The following is a 21395-nucleotide window of genomic DNA, read 5'->3' as shown; positions in this document are numbered from 1 at the left end:
TGTGTGTGTGTGTGTGTGTATATACACTCACCGGCCACTTTATTAGGTACCCCATGCTAGTAACGGGTTGGACCCCCTTTTGCCTTCAGAACTGCCTCAATTCTTCGTGGCATAGATTCAACAAGGTGCTGGAAGCATTCCTCAGGAAGTTTGGTCCATATTGACATGATGGCATCACACAGTTGCCGCAGATTTGTCGGCTGCACATCCATGATGCGAATCTCCCGTTCCACCACATCCCAAAGATGCTCTATTGGGTTGAGATCTGGTGACTGTGGAGGCCATTTTAGTACAGTGAACTCATTGTCATGTTCAAGAAACCAATTTGAAATGATTAGAGCTTTGTGACATGGTGGAAGTAGCCATCAGAGGATGGGTACATGGTGGCCATAAAGGGATGGACATGGTCAGAAACAATGCTCAGGTAGGCCGTGGCATTTAAACGATGCCCAATTGGCACTAAGGGGCCTAAAGTGTGCCAGGAAAACATCCCCCACACCATTACACCACCACCACCAGCCTGCACAGTGGTAACAAGGCATGATGGTTCCATGTTCTCATTCTGTTTACGCCAAATTCTGACTCTAACATCTGAATGTCTCAACAGAAATCGAGACTCATCAGACCAGGCAACATTTTTCCAGTCTTCAACTGTTCAATTTTGGTGAGCTCTTGCAAATTGTAGCCTCTTTTTCCTATTTGTAGTGGAGATGAGTGGTACCCGGTGGAGTCTTCTGCTGTTGTAGCCCATCCGCCTCAAGGTTGTGCGTGTTGTGGCTTCACAAATGCTTTGCTGCATACCTCGGTTGTAACGAGTGGTTATTTCAGTCACTGTTGCCCTTCTATCAGCTCGAACCAGTCTGGCCATTCTCCTCTGACCTCTGGCATCAACAAGGCATTTCCGCCCACAGAACTGCCGCTCACTGGATGTTTTTTCTTTTTCGGACCATTCTCTGTAAACCCTAGAGATGGTTGTGCGTGAAAATCCCAGTAGATTAGCAGTTTCTGAAATACTCAGACCAGCCCTTCTGGCACCAACAATCATACCACGTTCAAAGTCACTCAAATCAACTTTCTTCCCCATACTGATGCTCGGTTTGAACTGCAGGAGATTGTCTTGACCATGTCTACATGCCTAAATGCACTGAGTTGCCGCCATGTGATTGGCTGCTTAGAAATTAAGTGTTAACGAGCAGTTGGACAGGTGTACCTAATAAAGTGGCCGGTGAGTGTACACTACCGTTCAAAAGTTTGGGGTCAGTGAGAATTTTATTTTTATTTTTTGGAGGAAAGAAATCAATACTTTTATTTATCAAGGAATAATTAATTTGATCAAAAGTGACAGTAAAGACATTTATAATGTTACAAAAGTCTTTTGAACTTCCTATTCATCAAAGAATCCTAAAAAAAAAAACTGTACAACTGACAGACCAACAACTGTTTCAACATTGATAATAATAATAAATGTTTCTTGAGCATCAAATCCTCATATTATACTGATTTGTGAAGGATCATTTGACACTGAAGACACTGACACTGGTGATGCTGAAAATTCAGCTTTGATCACAGGAATAAATTACACTTTACTATATATTCACACAGAAAACAGCTGATTTACACTGGAATAATATTTAATACTATAACCGATTTTTGTTGTATTTTTAATCAAATAAGCGCAGCCATGGTTAGCAGAAGAGAATTCTTTTAAAAGTATTTAAAATCGTACCGACCCCAAACTTTTGAACGGTAGTGTATATATAATTAAAAAGCAATTTTAACCAGAAACCAGTCCTTTGTTGTGTATCTTTGGATTATGTTGTGTTGTAAATAAATCCAAACAATCTAAAAGCCATTCTTTTTTAAATCTCCTCATTCTTTGTGCAAGGCTCCTCATAAGGGCCTGATAGCACCTAATAGGGCCATTATGGGAGGGTCTTTGTCTTTCTCAGGTGTGAAATTCCATACATATTAATGAGAGATCACGCCTCCTCGCATAAAAGCTTTCTCACACTAAACACGTCATACACATTATAAAAGACTTTATTGACTTATCTGAATGAGTAGTCAGGATGATTCTCACATAGTTTTGGAGCAAATATTCTAGGCTATGTGATACAATTTTCAAAAGTCTTGTGAATAAATAATCAATATGTGTTTTGTGGCCTTATTTCAGAAACTTTTATTTTTAAGTTTTTCAATAACCATGCATAAATAATATTCTCTCAAAAATACAAACATGTACATACATGTTGCTCAAATATTATGGTAGCCCCGTTTGTGCTATATAGAGTGAATTTACACCGTTGCCATTAACATGTTTATAAATAACTGAAAAAAGCACAAATGTCAGTGCATGTCAAAACATCCCAAGGGCCTCAAAAAACCCTTGGTCCCCAGAGGGTTAACTCTCTGGCTTTTCAGTAAACCGATGGCAATTAGCTATGATTGATGAATTTATGAAGGTGTCTGATAACAGGGGAGTTCATGAGATAAAGCAAGTAGTATTCGACTGGTCATGTGATCTAATCATGTCTGTCCCCATTCTTTTACTCCATTTAAAACACACCCGCTTTTATTAGGCTACACTGTCTGACAGATAAAATATGCAAAAACTAAAACATTGTATTAATTTTAAATGTTTGACTTAAGTGTAGCACTTTTCAAAGAATACATTGTTTACACGAAATCAAGCATTTGTGAATGCTGTATAGTAGTATTACCCTACACAATTATACTGCATGTATGTGGAAAATTTGGACATGCTTCTAAAACCAACTTCATATAAAGAGCTGTGTGATAATACAGTTTACATTTTCCAATGATATAAACAGTCACACTATTCTGTATTGTATATCGCTAGACCTAGAAAAGTCATGTAAATTAATAAAATCATTTTTGTAATTGTTTTCTCTTAAAACAAAATGCTGAATGGCTATGGCTTTAACCATTTCAAACGATTTAATATAAAAATATTCCATCAGAAAAGGCTTAAGTTCGTATTTATTTGCAGTGTGCATTTTATGGAATGTCAATGTTGCGGAATGTTATTAAATATTATTGGTTGATTTTTCTCTCCGTTTGCTTAACAGCTCAAAGAACCGAGACCCTGCTTCGACTCCTCCAGCTCAGAGAAATGGCACTGGAGGATCAGGACAGCTGAGTGTGGGGACGCCTGTGGCTGGATCTACAGGACCCAGTCCTCACATGGCTCGCAGAGGTCAGTGGACTTACCTCAAAAGTCTTTAGGCTCTGATATGTTTACAGCACAGTTCTTTTTCAGTCTTCCCTTGGAGGTAAAAAGACATTTGAAATGCCTGATCAGTGATATATTGTTAGTGAACATCCCAACACCACCCGCGTTTAGCTGAATCTGTAAATATGCGCTGGACGCTTTCCTCTCAATAACAAAATAAACATGTAACAAAAATGAGAGTGGTGAGAAGATCAGTTTAGAAATCATCCAATCATAGTGAGATGGATATGTTTGCACCATCTCTGCAATTCGGCACTCCAGTCAAGTCACGTCACGTTTATTTATATAGCACTTTACACAATAGATTGCTTTAAAGATAGCAGCCTAAAGCCGGGCTCAAACTCAAAACAGTTTTTTAAATCTTATATTATTGTGAAATCTGGTTGCATCATGCACATAAGGAGAATCTTCACAGATTCCAATTTCAAACCTGCACACACTACAAGATTATCATGCTAGATTTTGCACCTCACGTGATCTCACGGGGAAGCGGATGTAAACAAAATGGATACTGTGTCGCGGCAACTTGCTGTAGACATTATAAGAGCAGTCATGTTGTTGCCACATTTTGACCAGCCGTTCCTCCATCTCTGTTGTCCACCGGACCTGTACAGCTGCTTGTTTCGCGGTTGACATTTCAAAAGTTCCGTCACTTCCGTCTCCTTGTAGACTTGTCTCTCATTGGCTATTGTGGAACTAATCATCCCAAAGTAAAATCCTAAATATCAAACATGTTTTATATTGTTGCGAGCAGATCGAGAGGTTTAAGATTTGATCTGTAAATGCCTCACATTACCAGATAATCTGGGCCGAACATCGGAACCGACCGATCCCCTGGAGGCGAATTATTATTATTATTATTATTATTATTTTATTTTTTATTTTTATCCTAATGTTGAGAGGGGTAAATTGACCTGAAACTCCTGTAGTCTGAGCCTGGCTTAACAGTATTAAACATAAAAAACAGTGTCAGTGTCACATTCAATTATAATTACAATTTTAATGTAACTACTTAATTTAACTATAAAGCAGCTGTTTCAGTGTCTGACCTCTACAGACCGTAAAGAACAAATGAATCGAGAAGATTTCCACATCAAAGAAGGTAGAGCCCCAGGAAAGTTTGCTATGGCTAGCTGTTTCGTACTTCAAAACAAACTTCGAGATGACGTCACACCAGTTCGTTCTTCGATTTCACTTGAAGTATATCAGGGACTTTACATGAAAGCAGCTCAGAACCCCAGAAAGAGCTCATTTTAAGTTCTCTTTTCATTTGTAGGTACAAAGAAGCCGGCCCCAGCTCCTCCTAAACCAGCCAACCCTCCACCAGGCCAACCAACCAATCAGTCAGTACAGCAAACCTCTTCAGGCACCCCTCAGTCCCTCAGCCCCTCCCCTAGACCGCTTTCTAGTTACTCTCCCACCAATCTGAGCCCCACACAAACACAGGCTCAAACAAACGCGACCCCTCGTCGCTACTCGAGCATCCAGCCTCCCATTCAGGCACCCAACCATCCACCCCCCCAGCCTCCCACACAGGCCACACCCCCTCCCCAGTCCACTGCTCCTGGTGACCCCGGAGAAGACCCCTCCCCTCCAAGCACTCCCACTCCTCCAAGCACCCCTCCGCCCACGGCATTGTTTCACGACAGTCCCAGTCCCACGGCTCCCCCGGTGTTCCAGTCAGGATCGCTTCCTCGCCCGAGGCCTGTGCCTAAACCACGCAACAGACCTACTGTTCCCCCTCCGCCCCAACCTCCCGCCACAGGAAGCGACAGCAATGGAATTTGCAGTGCTGCCTTCAAAACAATGGGTGAAGCTCTTTTATTTCCGTCACACTAGCTTCTGTTTAACAGCATGTTTGTTTGCATTTCTGTGAGGTTTCAGGGCACATGAAGGCTGTGTCTGAATGCTGAAAGTTAGGATACGGATGTAGAAAGGCAACAAACCCAGTCTGAATCCAATGTTTGATCAACATTCTGTCCACTAAGATGCCTTTATAAGTTATAAATGTAGTTGCTAAATCAAAAAAGAGCTGTTAAGTTTGACAATCCTCATTTCTCGTACCAGCAAGATATCTCATTCTTTTGTTTGTTGATGAAGTGGATTCAATTGTAATACCACTGCTTTTACATAAAGATAGTTCGTTTAATAAAGTAGTTTAATTAAGACATGATTTCACAACAGAAAGCCTATACAGAGATTACACTGTATGAATAAATGTGTCCTGCTCTTAAGTTTAACAGCACATTAAAATAAAAACAATATAAGAGTTAACAGACTAACATTTTAGAATTGCACCACCTGGCTGTGAAAACATTTGGTCGCTTCATTGTCGTGAGAGCATTTTGGCATGTATCAGTAGTGACTGACTGAAGAGCCATTTTAACAATATTTACCCTTTTCTGCTTAAAGTCCCCTTGTAGTCAATAATTGTATCCCTTAAAACTCATATTTGATCACCAAAATGACATATTTAAGTGTTTGTTCCTTGGAAAAAATGCCTTCATGCCTTAATATTGCTTTAATGTAACTGTACACCCTTGCTTTATTTAGTATACGCAGTTCTATGAATATGCAAATTAGCCCCGCCTCCACTCACTCACACCAGCTCAGAGATCCACTCATTGACGATCACACGTTGACGTAATTGGTTAGAAGGTAGTTTGTGATGTCAGAAACGCCAGCGATTTCAAACCGTGTTTTTGGTTCACTGCAGTTTTAAGGAGAAAATACTCAGCAATGGTGTTGACTTTTGAATTTGTACATGGTTTGTCTAAAGCATATTAAAAACACCACAAAGACCTAAAACAACATTAAAAGCTTGATATTCACCACAGGGGGTGTACTTTAATATTTAAAAAAAAATACCATGTCAAGTAATAAATGGAGCCAATTGATAGGTTTCTGAAGAATAGTGCCCAAAACTGCATTAATACACTGCTTGCTATAGCTTAATTATCAATTTGTTAATGTAAATATTAAGTAATTCAGCTATTTATGCTTTAGTGAGATGTGTTACAGAATATTTAAGTGGGGATTCAAACTTGCAACCATTTTGCAAAAATCACCGTTTCTTAAATGAAGACAGCCATGAATATTAGTTGTGTAATTTTAATGTATAAATAATAATAATTATTAATAAATTTGTAATACAATTGTATTTTACAGGACAATAGTATACTATATTAATATATTTCTTCACTGGTTTGTTTAACTTGTATAATTTAATAATAAAATATTATTATTATTATTACTTCTACTACTGCTATTATTATTATTGTATAGTCATGTTTTAATATGGCCATATGGTCTGATATAGTTTGTTTTTTAAATTCTTTTAAAAAATATAAATGTATATATAGAGTCTAGGGTGAATTATATCCTCATGATAAAATCGACTGTCAAAGTTCATGTAAAAAAAAAAAAGCTTAAATAAATCAGTTATTAAATCTCACTTCTGCATAGCGGTTATTGGAAACTTAAAAATAATGGGTATCATGTTGGTTGTGAAATATTGGTTGATCTCTTCAGCATGGCGTCACAGCAAGTCAAAGAGCATTTCCATTCATTAGTTCTGTTTATCTCAAACAAGCTGGATGATTTTTATTACTAACAATCCATTACTCTGTATGGTCTAACTTCCTAATCTTGTGTATTGCAGATTCGGGGATGACATTTAAAGCACTTGGCCGAGCTCTTATTCCTGACATCGCCGTTGAGAAGCCTGTTACCCAGCTGAAGGACTCAGACCTTGACACAGAGAGCACAGTCCTGTAAAGATGGCCTTGACCCTGACACCCTTTCCCTTAACCAAAGGTTTGCTAAAGGGCTGCTCTTCTCACATTACCAAAGTGTTTATGATCTTGGCTGTACTTCTCAAATACCCTACGCTTAAGACAATCAACAATCCCAGTGGCACCAGGGATACACACGCCCCAAGATGTAGCATGTTTATTTAAAGCTGCTGATGACAGCAAAATGGCCTGAATTGCATGAGGAACTATGTCTGTACAGTGATGGGCGAATTTGGTGAACAAGAAACTAAATTGATTGTTATGAGGTACTTTGAGGTGAGTCTTAAGTGGCCTTAGCTAAACAAAGCAAATACTCTAAATAAAAGGTGAAAGACACTAATTCAAAAGCAAAAACTCTGGCTTTTTGTATAGCTTGTGACTGCAGGTCTTCAGTCAGCCAATACAGTACATTCCTTCTTTTCATTTGCAAGCCTTACTATTCCAGTTTGGATACTAGTTACATGCAATACATTGGTTTAAAGTGTACAAATGCTGAGTTATTCATTTTCTGCCTTTCACAGCTGATGTTTTCCGTAATTTTGGGGCATTAATATGACTGGACCTAAATATATGTGGTAGAGCGCCACTCAGCTATGTGTAAAAGTAATCCTGACTGATGCGTATGTGAAAGAGGCTATATGTTATTGGACATTTGATTGCTAAAATTAGAGTTAAAGTGTTCCGCTGTCAGTTTATGTGATGGAAAAGGTCAAAACATGTGCTTTAGTGATATCCTGGTATGGAAACCTTATGTTATGGCTTTGTTTGTATGTTTACCAGGCCTTGACAAGGATAGCTTTGTATTTCCCTCCTTTTATCCCAGATATGGTACCAAAGTGGGGGAAGATGTGCCACTTGGATGTTATTCTTACTGTATAATAGCTAAGAGCAGACATTATTGCTTACATTTTTTCCTCCTCGTCTCATATTCTATAAAGTCTCCATTACAAGTATTAAAATAATTCAAAATTGTTTTTACTGATATTGCAACTTAACCATTTTGACAAGATCACAGGAATGAACCCCAGTGGCGATTATCACCGGCCTGTCAATCATGTTATGATGTTTGAGGAATTGATTCATCACGTCCACATGATTCTGATCGATTCTCATGTGAGAGAAAAATGTAGGCGATCATGCTCACTGTTAGCTTTTCTTTGTACATTTTCCTTGCCTTTACCTTCTGCCTTACCCAAGTACACTTACAAGAGCTATTTTACCAAGGTTTGGAAAGTAAATGACTTCACACTGATGAAACTAAATGTTGATGGTGCGTTTGAAGTTCAGAGGCTTCATGTCAGAAGACTTTATCTTCTAAAAAGCAAAATAAATGCTTTGTATTACTGCTTCGAAGTGAAATAAAAAAGTGAAACAAGAACTGGTCTTTCAGTGTTTCATTGTGTAGTTGCTGACTTCTCAGATGTAACATTTACATTCAGTTAAATTAAATGTTATATGCTCATTAATTGAACAACCTATTCAAGTCTTTTTGTACGTTGTCAGAGTTGAAGCTGTCATTGTGGGAAATTACACATCTGAACAATGTCAGTCCGTCTTCTCTACTCAAATAATTACATTCTACTCATGTACTGTACATTCTTTTTTCATGCCTACTTACAAAATAAATAGTTATTTTATGTGACGAAAGAAACCATAGTGATGAGAAGCAAGTACTGAGCACAGCTTTAACTTCCTACCTACTGTAGAGGACACTGGTCAGTTATGCAGTGTTGTGGATTTTCCAATAATAAAAAAAAAAACATTTAACTGCAGAACAAACACAATAGCCATGACAGCTCTAATACATGTTCCCAAACAAGTGTGCTGTACACTGTCAAAAAATAGTGAGCCAGCTCTCAGATTTCATCAAAAATATCTTAATTTGTGTTCCGGAGATGAATGAAAGTCTTACGGGGTTGGAACAACACGAGAGTGAGTAATTACTGACAGAATTTTCATTTTTGGGTGAACTAATCCTTTAAAGTAAGTTACCTGGTTGCCTAAAAATTGAGTTCATCGAAATAAAATGTTTTAGTTAATACAGTTTAGTTTAGTTAATTGATTTGTTTAATCAACAGAAACTCAAAATATTGTTATCTGAAGAACCACATTAATTGAGTTGATTTGACAAAATAAAAAAAGTTGTGATAACAAATCATGAAAATAATATTTTACAGTGTATAGACCTTGTGTTGTTTGTTACATTTGGCTTTTCTCCTCATTCAGATGTTTCTGCACCTTACATTATGTAAAGGACCCGATATAAACAAGATCTCATTCCAACATTCTAAAATGTATCATTTATTCATGAAGAATGAATTTTGCCTCATAGGATTTTTTTTGTGTGTGTGCTCATGTATGATTAAAGGGTTTGAGGGTCTTAAAGAGGCTGGCAGAGGTTTATTATCAGTCATTTTCATGTATCCTCCTTACTCTGTATGATGACAGGGTGATATATATAGATGCATATCTAAGATCTTTGGTATTTGAACCACTTATAGCGTTGCCTGGTAACAAGGACGTTATGATGACGTTCATAGATACGGTTACGGAGTAGATACAGTTGAAGTTACACCTTTAATTCAAATGTAAAACTGTGGTTAATTATAACTATAAAGCAACTGTTAAAAAGAAACAATACAATTTTAAGAATTTTCCCATTATTTATTCAGTCAATCAACAGTACAACCTAACATATATTTATTCTTTATTGCCTCATTTTCATATGTGGAAAAATAAAGAGCGTCTACCCCGAAGAATAATACCAATAACAGGAAATTACTGAGATAAATATCAGCATAGTATTGGCATTTGGCAACTATTTTTCAAAAAAGTAATATTAATTCATTTGTGTACTGTGTTTTGAGGGAAAAAATCAAAGCGTAACTCAGAGATTCCACAACTCCATTAAAACAGTTACTGTAAAAAACAAATAAATAAATACACAGAGATTAATGTTCGCAAAAGCGTATTTATTCAGGCAAAACAAATTTGACATCTCAATAAAACGCAGCAATATGTGGCCTGTTGATATTGAAGCCGATATAGAACTGCTCAGGAAAACACTAGGCTAGTCACGCCAACAGTTCGTACACAAATATTAATTTACAACTAATTAATTTGATAAAACAAGTTCGATATAACAAATTGATACAGAAACAATCAAAACGTTAATACAATACATAAATAGAAATACTTTGCTACATGCAAATGCAAATTGTGTTTTCTCCTTATCTATGGTCTTTGATTTAGAGAAATAACGGAGGTTCTGACAAAGAAAAATACACATGACACAAAGACGGCCAATAAGGAAGATCATGCATTTGTTCAGAACAGAAGGCGTCAGGAAGAAATGCATTGTTACCTTAAACAATAATACCTAAAAAAGTCAGACAAGCTACATACTCATGTTAAAATAGCAGATGGTTTGTGTATCCTTCTGCCATTTAATAATGGCAGAAGGCTTTATCGTCGTCTTTTCATAGTTAAAAAACGATTTCATGATGTAAAACTTACCACAGATTCTCCTGCGAGATGGAACCACCGGTCAACTCTACAACTAGTCTTGCAATACAGATTTGGAAACTAGTTTTAGAGAAGGGTGTGCACTCTTGTTCGGCTGTGGTATCAGCGAATCACAATGGAGTTCAACAATAAAACGCTAATACTGTGAAGAATTTAAATCTCATTTGAAACTTCTTTTGTGTGTCAAAATACATTTGGCTTGAGGATGAGGATGATTCATTCACCTCGGTACTAAAAATATACCATCAAAAATACCATCAATTCTCTCCACATGAAGTGTTTATGTTCCCGTTACATTCTAAGCAGCAAATCTCAAAACAAAATGAATAATAATTAAGCTATATTAATATACTTTCTCAATGAACAGGCTGAAGTTCTGTATAAAATATATATTCTTTATTCTAAAGATATTTTTTATTCATCCAAGACATTTTAAAGTAAGGTTTGTCCTTCACGCTATCAAGTTCTCTGTGTTTATTGGCACATGGGCATTCTGGGTTCGAGAGAGCAGATGCTGTTGCTTTCACCAGGCCAACGGCGAGGCTATTCGGGGGCTTCTGGGGTTTTCAGTTCCTTGTGTCTCGCTCAGTGCTCTCTATTGAAGAGAAACACAGCAAACTCTCACCTCAGGTGACTTTGGTCCCAATTTTTACCCCCACTTTTATTGTCAATTGTACAAAACAAAACTGGGAACAATCCAAAACATAAGGCACATGATGATCAAAGCAAAAATAGGCTACAGTCATGTGAAAAAGAAAGTACACCCTTTTGAATTCTTTGGTTTTACATATCAGGAGTCAGGACATACTAAAAATCATCTGGTCTTTAGCAGGTCTTAAAATGAGGTAAATACAACCGCAGACGAATAACAACATGACATATTTACACCGTGTCATTATTTATTTAACAAAATGGAGAAGCCATGTGTGAAAAACTAAGTGCACCCTATGATATGATATGATGTAGAACCACCTTTAGCAGCAATAACTTGAACTAATCGTTTTCTGTATGACGTTATCAGTCTCTCACATCGTTGTGGAGGAATTTGTCCCACTCTTCTTTACAACGGTGCTTCAGTTCATTAAGGTTTGTGGTTGAGGTCTGGACTCTGGTTGTAGATTTGCTGACATGCTTGTTGTTATCATTGTCCTGTCGCACGGCCCAATTTCAGCCAAGCTTTAGCTGTCGGTCAGATGGCCTCACATTTGACTCTAGAATGCATTGGTATACAGAGGAGCTCATGGTCAACTCAAAGACTACAAGCTGTCCCAGTCCTGTGACTGCAAAACAAGCCCAAAATCATCACCCCTCCACCATTGTGATGGACAGTTGGTATGAGGTTTGTGCTGATATGCTGTGTTTGGTTTTCGCCAAACATCTCCACTTTGGTCTCGTCACCAAGTATGCGTACACGAATTTGTGAGTGAAATCTGTTTACGAATGTTTTCACGAACCAATCATGATTCATCTATAACTTTCCTTCTAAACTAAACTGTATTCTTAATCACGAAAATTTTATAGAAACAACTGAAACCATTCATACGCAAAAATGACATACTCTTGGGGGCCTTACAAACATGTTAAGATGAAATTAAATAGGCTATATTTCATCATACATATGCCTATTAGCTCTGCATAAAGACGCAGATATGCGTATGTACAGCTGGCTAATCAGAGGTCTGTAATTTTTGTATAAAAGGTGTTTATTGCTTTTGAACTTTTTCTGAGGATGGCACTCTTGGCATTGCTCTGGGATCTTGCTGTGCGTGCTCTCGGGTGAAAACACGTCTTTAGAGAACGTCATGTTTGCTGAGAGTGACGAAAGAAAACACACCAAAACCATGTCCATTTCACCCTTTTATGTAAATGACTTACCTCAGGCATGCGGCCGCTCATTTCGAATACTCAGAATTCATCAACATTTAGAGGAAGGTTCTAACGTGTTGTGAATTAGTTTTTTTTTCGTGAGAAGTCCAAATGTGTGTATAAATACAAATTATTTGTGTATAGAACACAATTATTAGTGAATGCATGAGACCCATTGTTCCAGAAATCTTGTGGTTTGTTCAGATGCAACTTTGCAAACCTAAGCTGTGCTGCCATGTTCTTTTTAGAGAGAGGAGGCTTTCTCCTGGCAACCCTTCCAAACAAGCCACACTTGTTCAGTCTTTTTCTAATTGTACTGTCAAGAACTTTAATATTTAACATGCTAACTGAAGCCTGTAGAGTCCGAGGTGTATCTCTTGGGTTTTTTGCAGTACAAGGTCTGGCCTTAAAGGGATACTCCACTTTTTTTGGAAATAGGCTTATTTTACAATTCCCCCAGAGTTAAACTGTTGAGTTTTACCGTTTTTGAATCCATTCAGCCGATCTCCGGTTCTGGCGGTACCACTTTTAGCTAGGAACTATACTCTCATTCCTGCGTAGTAATCAAGAAACCTCTGGGGGAGTTGTAAAATGAGCCTATTTCCAAAAAAAGTGGAGTATCCCTTTAAGGTGAATTTGCTGGGACGTCCACTCTTGGGAAGATTGGCAACAGTCTTGAATGTTTTCCACTTCTGAATAATCTTCCTCACTGTAGAATGATGGACTTCAGATTGTGGCCTTGTAACCCTTTTTAGATTGATGGGCAGCAACAATGTCTTCTCTAAGATCATTGCTGATGTCTTTCCTCCTTGGCATTGTGTTAACACACTCCTGAATGCTCTGTACCCACAAACTGCCAAAACGTCTACTTTTATAGAGTTGGTCACGCTTGCTAATGATCAGTTAATCAAAGTCATTTGATTAGCAGCGCCTGACTGCTACTTACCCTCTTAATTCCTATGGAAACAGTAAGGGTCTACTTAGTTTGTCACACATAGCTTCTCCATTTTGGCATAGTTTCTGTTAAATAAACCATGACACGGTGTAAATATCACGTGTAGTTGTTCATCTGAGGTTTATATTTACCTAATTTTAAAACCTGCCAAGGACTAGATCATTTTATATTATGTCCTCCTGATACTTAAAACCATAGAATTCAAAGGGGTGTACTTTCTTTTTCACATGACTGTATATAAGGTTCCATTTGTTAAAATAGATAACATGAACTAACAATGAAATGAAAAATACTTCTAAAGCATTTATTAATCTTAATTACTGTTAATTATAACATTTACTAATACATTATTAAAATCAAAGTTGTATCTGGTAATGTTATTTAATGGCCCCAAGCTAACATGAACCAACAAACAATTACCTATCGTTAACAAAGATTAATAAATACTGTAACAAATATATTGCACATAGTTAGATAATGTGGTAACCCTTTATGTAAAGCCTTTATGTACTGCATAATAAAAGGTATTCATTAATGTACGTTATAATGCATTACATGTTTTCATAAATAATAGAAACCAAAGTTAAAATGCATTATAATATTTGCAGATTCCTTGTTACATCAAAAATGTCTTTCTAAAGGCGTAACATATTATAATGTATCATTTATACTTTAAGTAAAGTGTTACGGATAATGATAAGCCCCTTTCACACAGCGCTTTGAACCCGGCAAATTGCCGGCAAATTGCCAGAGTGCCTTCTGTGTGAACGCAAACACGACCCGGGACTGATGCCGGGATCGATGCCGGGTTGGGGACCTAGTAACATTGCCGTGTTCAGACCCGGAACGCGCGCTGTGTGAACAAAAGCCGTAACCAATGCCGTGTCGTAATGATGACGCTGAAGTGAAGTGAAAGCAGGCTAGTGAAACGGTACGTAATGCGCTAGTTTATGATCGAATCAGAGAAAAAAATGCACAAGCGTGGTTTCTCCAGAGAGAAATCGCAGCTCATAAGCAAACTATACACGTTGCTGAGACATACATGTCACATCGATGTCACGTGTCTTTCCGGAACATACACGGGTTGTGTGTGAACGCGCTCTCTGATTCCGGCAAATCACTGGCAGTGTGAATGAAGCAAAATCAAACGAACCCGGGTCAAATCCCGGGTCACTTTATCCGTGTATTTTCCGGAATCTCTGTGTGAAAGGGGCTTTAGTTAATGCATTAACCCAGGTGTTCCCAACCACATTTATGATGTCTCTCTTATCTGACACCCATCTGAGGTCTTGGAGCCTTTACTAACAAGCTGATGAGTTGAATCTGGTGTGTTTGATAAGGGAGACATCTAAGTGTACATTTACACGACAATGATGTACTAAAAACAGAAACGGTTTTCCTTTGCATTTTCACGTACAGACGACAATGTTGTTAAATGATCACCGTTCACATGGATCCGCAAAAACGCTGGTATTATAAATGCCAGGCCAGTAGTTGGCTTTGTAAAGAAAAACTATGCACATATAGAACTATGTGAACTATGTAACTATGCACAAACACAAATACGCATGCATATGACATCACTGTTTTCACAAATTCAAATGTTTGCGTTTTCAGGCCCCCAAAACCCAGTTGGCGTGTAACTGAACGGCCAAAACGCATAACAAGTTTTCCATTTTTAGTTGAAAACATTGTCGTGTGAACGGCCTCTTAAATGTGCAGTGTTGGGAACCACTGCATTAACCAATGTTAACTAATTGTACACCTTATTGTAAAGTGTTACTGAAATATTTTAAAAAAACTCACCTCAAATTTGGAGATAAACTCAGCAAAGATGCCAAAGAAGGTTTCTGTGTTTGTGGCCTTACTGTCTTCTCCAAAGTAGGAGGCCACTTTATGAAACTCATCCATTGCTCTTTGCTGCAAGGAGTCTAGGGATTGCACAGCTGGATGACAGTTTTCCAGGAAGCTCTAATATCAGGGTCAAGGGCTGATACATTGCAACTTATAGATATATTTTCACAGGATAACTTATGTGCTTATACAAATGCTGTTGATTGGAGGATACACTCATAACCGCTGCAAAGCGATCCTCTGAAGTAGCTGGGATTTTTACACAGGAAGTTCTTATGTCCTGGATGGTGGAGTGAAGGTCACTGAGATCAGCAGTAACGGTCCTCTGATTTACTGCATTTCAGTAAACGTGTGAACATCAATCATTCATCAATACATTTAGGCCTAATTGACACTATAGCAAATATTATTTTTGCATTTCCATTTGATCCAACAGCAAAAGAGAACAATACACTACCATTCAAAATGTGGGGTCGGTAAGGTTGGGTGTGTGGTGTGTGTGTGTGTGTGTAAAGAAATGAATAATTTTCTTCTATCCTGAAAAGATGTACCATGGTTTCCACAGAAATATTAAGCAGCACAACTGTTTTCAACATTTAAAGCAGCTTGATGTATTTTGGGCATGTAGATATGGTCAAGACAATCTGCTGAAGTTCAAATTGAGTATCATAATTGGGAAGAAAGGTAATTTAAGTGCCTACTTCCAGCAGGATAACACACCATGTCACAGAGCCCAAGTCATTTCAAACTGGTTTCTTGAAAGTCAAGACTTTGAAAAAAGGCATAATAGGTCCCCTTTACAAATTTGAATAGCCCCAAAGTTTTGAACAGCAGTGTATATACAAAAATATAATAGGAAATTGTACTGACAGCTTACCTTTGGCAGCTAGTGGCACTGTTATGAGGTCCCTGGAGAAGCCGAGGAGTTCTGGGAAGTGTTGGCATAGTGATTTGGCAAGAATATGGAGGAAGGTCGACTTTCCATCAACTGTTTTAGTTGTGTTTAGCTGGGGGGGTATTTAAATTCATAATTAGGAGAAATGTAAACATTTTTTTTAGATATATATTATGAACAATGTTTAATAAGACAAACATACCTCAGTAAGAAAATTAATTTTGAATCCTGTTGTTTTATTCGTCTTGGGCTGACCATTATTGAGATAATTTCCCATCGCTAAAACAAACTAAAAACAGTGCATATTGTAAGATTAATATTTATAATTAAGATAGCAAATGTTTAAAAATGAACGGCTCAGAAACATCAACTCCTTTGCATAAGAGCCAGGATTTATTTAACACTTATAATTCATTATTAGTGGCATATCTGCTGAAATAAGTGTTTTACCTCCAGGATCTTGGCCAACCTCTTGCTGTTTTTGAGCTCTAATGAGGCTTTGTATATGCATTCGTATGCGGCTCTCATTTCTTCTGTTTTCTCCTGCACAGTGGTCTTAAAAAGAAGACTCCTGAGTCTGGTTTTATACTCAGGAACTAGTAGCATCTGTAGAACAAGCCCATAAGAATCAATTATTATTTAGATTAATTACAGAACTCAGGAAAAACAGCCTTGGTCTCAGGTAAAAGCACCTGTAGGACGAACTGGTCGGGCTCACTGAGCTTGGCGGGGTCCTTATCGTAATGCTGAAACTGTTTGACCTCCTCGTCGTCGGGAGCGTAGAGCAGCAGTTGTTTAATGTGTGCGGGTTCCAGGCGCTCGGTGCTCATGGTCACGAGGATTTCCCGCAGTTCTTTCGGGGACAGCTTTAGGTGTGCTATGAGGATAGCTGAACAGGGCAGCCAGATTGAAAGGGTTAGTTCACCCAAAAATGAAAAGTATCGCATCATTTACTCACCCTCAAGCCATTCTAGGTGTATATGACTTTCTTCTTTCAGCCAAACAAAATCGGAGTTATATTAAAAAAATATCCTGGCTTCTCCAAGCTTTATAATGTGAGTGAGTAGAGCTTGAGTTTTTGAAGATCCAAAAAGCGTATCCATCCATCCATAATAAAAGTGCTCCACACGGCTCCAGGAGGTTAATGAAGGGCTTCTAAAGTGAAGTGATGCGTTTTTGTTAGAAAAATATCCATATTTATAACTTTATAAACTATAATCACTGGCTTCTGGTAACGGCTGTATGTGAGTCTAGTTCTGGTGAAGAGTGACCTCTGACCCAGTGAAGCCAGTGATATAAGCCAAGTTAAAAATATGGAAATTTTTCTTACAAAAACACATTGCTTTGCTTCAGAAGGCCTTTATTTAATTACTTTTATGATGGATGGATGCGCTTTTTTGGGCTTCAAAATCTAAGGTACCCTTCACTCCCATTATAAAGCTTAGGTGAGCCAAGATATTTTTTAATATAACTCCGGTTGAAAGAAGAAAGTCATATAGATTACAACTACTGTAGGATGGCTTGAGGTGAGTAAATTATGGGATAATTTTCATTTTTGGGTGAACTAACCCTTTAATAAGACATGGATTCTTTACCTTCTCAATGGGAAAATTCTCCACACAGTTGCTACAGCAGCAAATACCTACAGCACCTCTTTAACCTACTCCTACACATCTACGTCACACGAGACAACAAACCTGACTCAACCCAGAGCTCAATCTAGATGATTGCACTCCAACACAACCCTACTTATACTCACAAGCGTTGTAGGCCTTTTTATGGGAGAGAATCTCAACCACGTCTTTCTTTTTAAAGTTCTCGGGCAGGAAAGTGGGCTCTGGAAGAGAGACTGACACATTTAATAACAATGTAAGGATGTGCTCTCCTTGCACCAGTAGTGGAAACAATATAAGGTTATGAGATGCCAATAACTGGATGGGAATGATGGGATCTGAGAGACATAGCTCTCCATGAGAGATGAGCTGAAAAGTACAAAAATAGACAAGGTAATTGAGTTCATTTTTAGCAGCAAAATGAAAAGCTACAAAAAGGATGCTACATGTGGATGAAGACAGCAATATACAGACTGATGAGATGTTACATATTAATTCTTTATAAAAAGTATTTGCCCACCTCTGAATTTCTGCACATTTGTATCATTTTATGTGGTTGAATTTTATTATGGTAGTACATATAATTTTTTTATATTATTAAATCATTATACATGATGATACTATACCATTCAAAACCATTTAAAAGTTTGGGTTTTGGGCTTCTTCTTTTTTCTTTAAATAAATACTTTTATTCAGCAAGGATGCTATAAATTGATCAAAAGTGACAGTAAAGACATTTATAATGTTACAAAAGATTTCTATTTCTAAAAATAATTATGTTCTTTTGAACTTTCTAATCATCAAAGAATCCAAAATGTATCACTGTTTCCACAATGTTTTCAACATTGATAAAAATATGTTGATAATATATTGAAATATATTGATAATATAATTTATAATAATAAATGTAATAAATTGTGATTCCCGAGTTGACTTTGACATCAAAGGAATAAATTACATTTTAAAATATATAAAAAAAAATTTATTGAGCATAAAAGACTTATTTCAAAAACATTCAAAAATCTTACCGACCCCAAACTTTTGTACTCTTTAACACTGAAAATTCTTTTACAGTGTTCTGTAACGCTCAAATAACTGCATTTAAATAATGAAATATTTTGTTGTTGTTGTTGTTTTTGTTCATGAAGACAACTTTTAAACATTCAAAGATTTTGGTTGACGATCTGATGACATTCAGTGTAAAAACACAGAGAAACAGTCCGGGCAAACACTTTTTCACAGCACTGCATGACAGGGGATGATGATATGTACATGCAATATCACATTGAGCCGGATATAAAAAAAAAAGAAAAGAAACCTTACTGGAATTCCTCTGTGTGCCGAAGTACAGATCCAGATCCAGGTATTTGACCATGTCACTGAGTTTATGATAGTCAGGATCATCTCCAAGCTAACAAACAGACATATCCACTCAGTAATGCATCATCACATGACTTCCACTTGCACTTAAACATTCAATTCTGATGTACACTGTGGTTGTTATGCATCACTACCAACCTGTCCCCAGATAGTTCCTTCAGAGTTCTCCACCTGCTCCCAGCGCAGTCTTTTCACGCTCATGTGGTTGTTGTCAGAGGCTTTCGGACTGGATTTGGGCAAAGGTGGTGGATCACAAGGTGGGGGTAGAGGAGGTGGCGGTGGTGGGGGTACCTTGCTTGAGAGTGTGCTTTCAAAGCTTTGCTGGGAAGGTTGGGAAAGGAGGCTCTTTTGTTTGGTCAGGCTCGGGGAGGTTCTGGGAGCAGAGGTCTGCTGGCTCTGGTAGATGGACTGGTTGTGATGTCGTAGGTGAGTGTGCTGTGCGCTTGCATGTGGGGGTTGAGGGGAGGTGTGCGGGGATGATTGTAGGATGGGATGAGCCTTTGGTTGGTGCAGCTGGAGAACAGACTGAGCGCTGGGCTGGGGATTGGAGCGTCGGACATGGGTGCGCTGAGCCCTGAGCTCCTCACTGGTGGGCAGCACTTTGTGTAACAAGGGGCGGTTAGTGAGGAAGGGGCGAGGTGGTGGTGGGGGCGGGACTATTATCGGGTGGTGCTGGAAGGCTGGAGGAGGTTGGGGCAAGTGCTCCGGGGTAAGGGGGAGGGGCGAGGGCGGGTCGGTGAACTGGAGAGGTGGTGGCGGGGGCGGAGGACTCTGGGGGGGAGGGGGGATGTGGTCAGAGCCTGAGGAATAGGTGACTGAGGTGGAATCATCACTGCAGCTGTTATCCTCACTGCTGGCACTGCTTAACTCATGAGGCATGTGCACTTCCTGTTCATCCTGGAAACTCATCTGACAGTGTCACAAAGACAATTAGGGCTTAAAAAACAATATGGTACATAAATGTATATAATGCTCTTCCAAAAACAATAATAATAATAAAAAAAATCTAAATGTGACCCTACATAGGACAAGAGATTTGAAAAAATAATAATAATAATAATTATAAATAAAATAAATAAAATAGTTCACTGCGGTGCCCGGGGAGCGATTGGGAGCCTTGATTTAAAAATAAATTATAATAATAAAAATAATAATAAAATAAAATAAAATGGTATGAAATGTGACCAGCTACACCTACATAGGACAAAAGATTTAAATAATAAAATTAAATAAATTAATACGATTAAAAAAATAATAAGACGTGATCAGCTGTATCTACATGGGACAAAAAAAATTAAATAAAGAGAATTTTGTGTATAATAATTTACATATATTTTTGTGACATTAAGTTAGCTGATGAATAGTAAATCTTTCTGTGTCTGACACTAACCTCCTCATAGTCATTCTCTCCTCCCTTAAAGTCGTCCACGATATTGACCCGGTGGCCCAACTGCTCGCTCAGAGCATCCAGGAACTTGTCGGTGTCTCGACTGCGAGGTGGGCGTGAGAAGGTGAAGAGCTTCCTACGCTGGGGCAGAGGACTAGGTTCATCAGAAGGCAGGGGGGAGACAGGGGGACTATCCAAACTAACATAAGGATTAGACTCCACACTGTCTGGAGAAGGGACAGTCTGCTGGTAAGGATCATACTGAGAGCCAGGAAAGGGTTCAGTCCATGAAAGAGAGAGGCCTGACTTACGGCTCCCTGCAAAATGAACGAAATCATGAAGAACATTTATAATACACAGGAATACTATGAGAGATATTACTAAATGTTCTAAAAAGTTTCCAATTGACAAAAAACTAAGAACTAAAACATGCATACATTAAATTAGGGATTTTCAAACTTGTTGATTCCACGGCCCTACTTGTAAGGAACTTGTAACCATCTTTTATATTGTCATTATACTTAAGCAAAACAACTACTGTATTACAATAATACCTGGATTTTTTTTTACTTATTATTATTATTTATTTTTTAAACCCACTTTTAATGCTAGAACTAGAGTATGATTCTGAAGAGAAAGATTCAAAATTTAAAAAAAAAAAAAGTATAATAATGTTTATAATAATTTATTATAAAAATATAATAATGTAATGTATAAAAATGTAATATTTACCCTAATCCATTTCTTTCTGCCAACTTATAATATTTAAAAAAAAAAATGTTTCTCACTGTTAAAATATATTGTTGTCAATAATATAATATAATTACAGTTAATAACAACCAACTAATCTTTATAAAGCAGAGAAAAACAGTA

At 37.8% G+C, this 21395-nt stretch overlaps 2 protein-coding genes across 6 annotated transcripts in view; one reads left to right on the top strand and one right to left on the bottom strand.

Moving 5' to 3' along the window:
* The window catches only part of arhgap17a (Rho GTPase activating protein 17a), a 34326-nt gene extending 26314 nt beyond the window's left edge, over positions 1–8012 (top strand). For both annotated transcript variants that reach the window (XM_056255394.1, XM_056255395.1), the window contains 3 exons: positions 3090–3217; positions 4530–5063; positions 6915–8012. In XM_056255394.1, coding sequence (XP_056111369.1) covers positions 3090–3217; positions 4530–5063; positions 6915–7030 — 778 coding nt within the window. In that variant the 3' untranslated portion in view covers positions 7031–8012. The remainder of the gene's footprint in view (positions 1–3089; positions 3218–4529; positions 5064–6914) is intronic.
* Positions 8013–10830: 2818 nt separating this feature from the next.
* The window catches only part of grid2ipb (glutamate receptor, ionotropic, delta 2 (Grid2) interacting protein, b), a 46042-nt gene continuing 35477 nt past the window's right edge, over positions 10831–21395 (bottom strand). Inside the window, exons 13-23 of one of the 4 annotated variants that reach the window (XM_056255390.1) lie at positions 20526–20839; positions 19274–20044; positions 19079–19166; positions 17902–17979; positions 16835–17031; positions 16593–16748; positions 16345–16431; positions 16125–16254; positions 15462–15580; positions 15200–15364; positions 10831–11167 (exon numbers count right to left, since the gene is read on the bottom strand). In XM_056255390.1, coding sequence (XP_056111365.1) covers positions 11096–11167; positions 15200–15364; positions 15462–15580; positions 16125–16254; positions 16345–16431; positions 16593–16748; positions 16835–17031; positions 17902–17979; positions 19079–19166; positions 19274–20044; positions 20526–20839 — 2177 coding nt within the window. In that variant the 3' untranslated portion in view covers positions 10831–11095. Of the gene's footprint in view, positions 11168–15199; positions 15365–15461; positions 15581–16124; positions 16255–16344; positions 16432–16592; positions 16749–16834; positions 17032–17901; positions 17992–19078; positions 19167–19273; positions 20045–20525; positions 20840–21395 lie in introns of all 4 variants that reach the window. The other 3 variants (XM_056255391.1, XM_056255389.1, XM_056255393.1) reach the window with 3 other exon arrangements.

This window comes from Rhinichthys klamathensis, unplaced genomic scaffold (assembly GCF_029890125.1).
Source record: "Rhinichthys klamathensis goyatoka isolate OS25496 unplaced genomic scaffold, OSU_Roscu_1.1 h1tg000121l_1, whole genome shotgun sequence".
Taxonomy (NCBI): domain Eukaryota; kingdom Metazoa; phylum Chordata; class Actinopteri; order Cypriniformes; family Leuciscidae; genus Rhinichthys; species Rhinichthys klamathensis.
The sequence above is the reverse complement of the archived record's forward strand: the minus strand, read 5'-3'. Positions and strand labels throughout refer to the sequence as shown.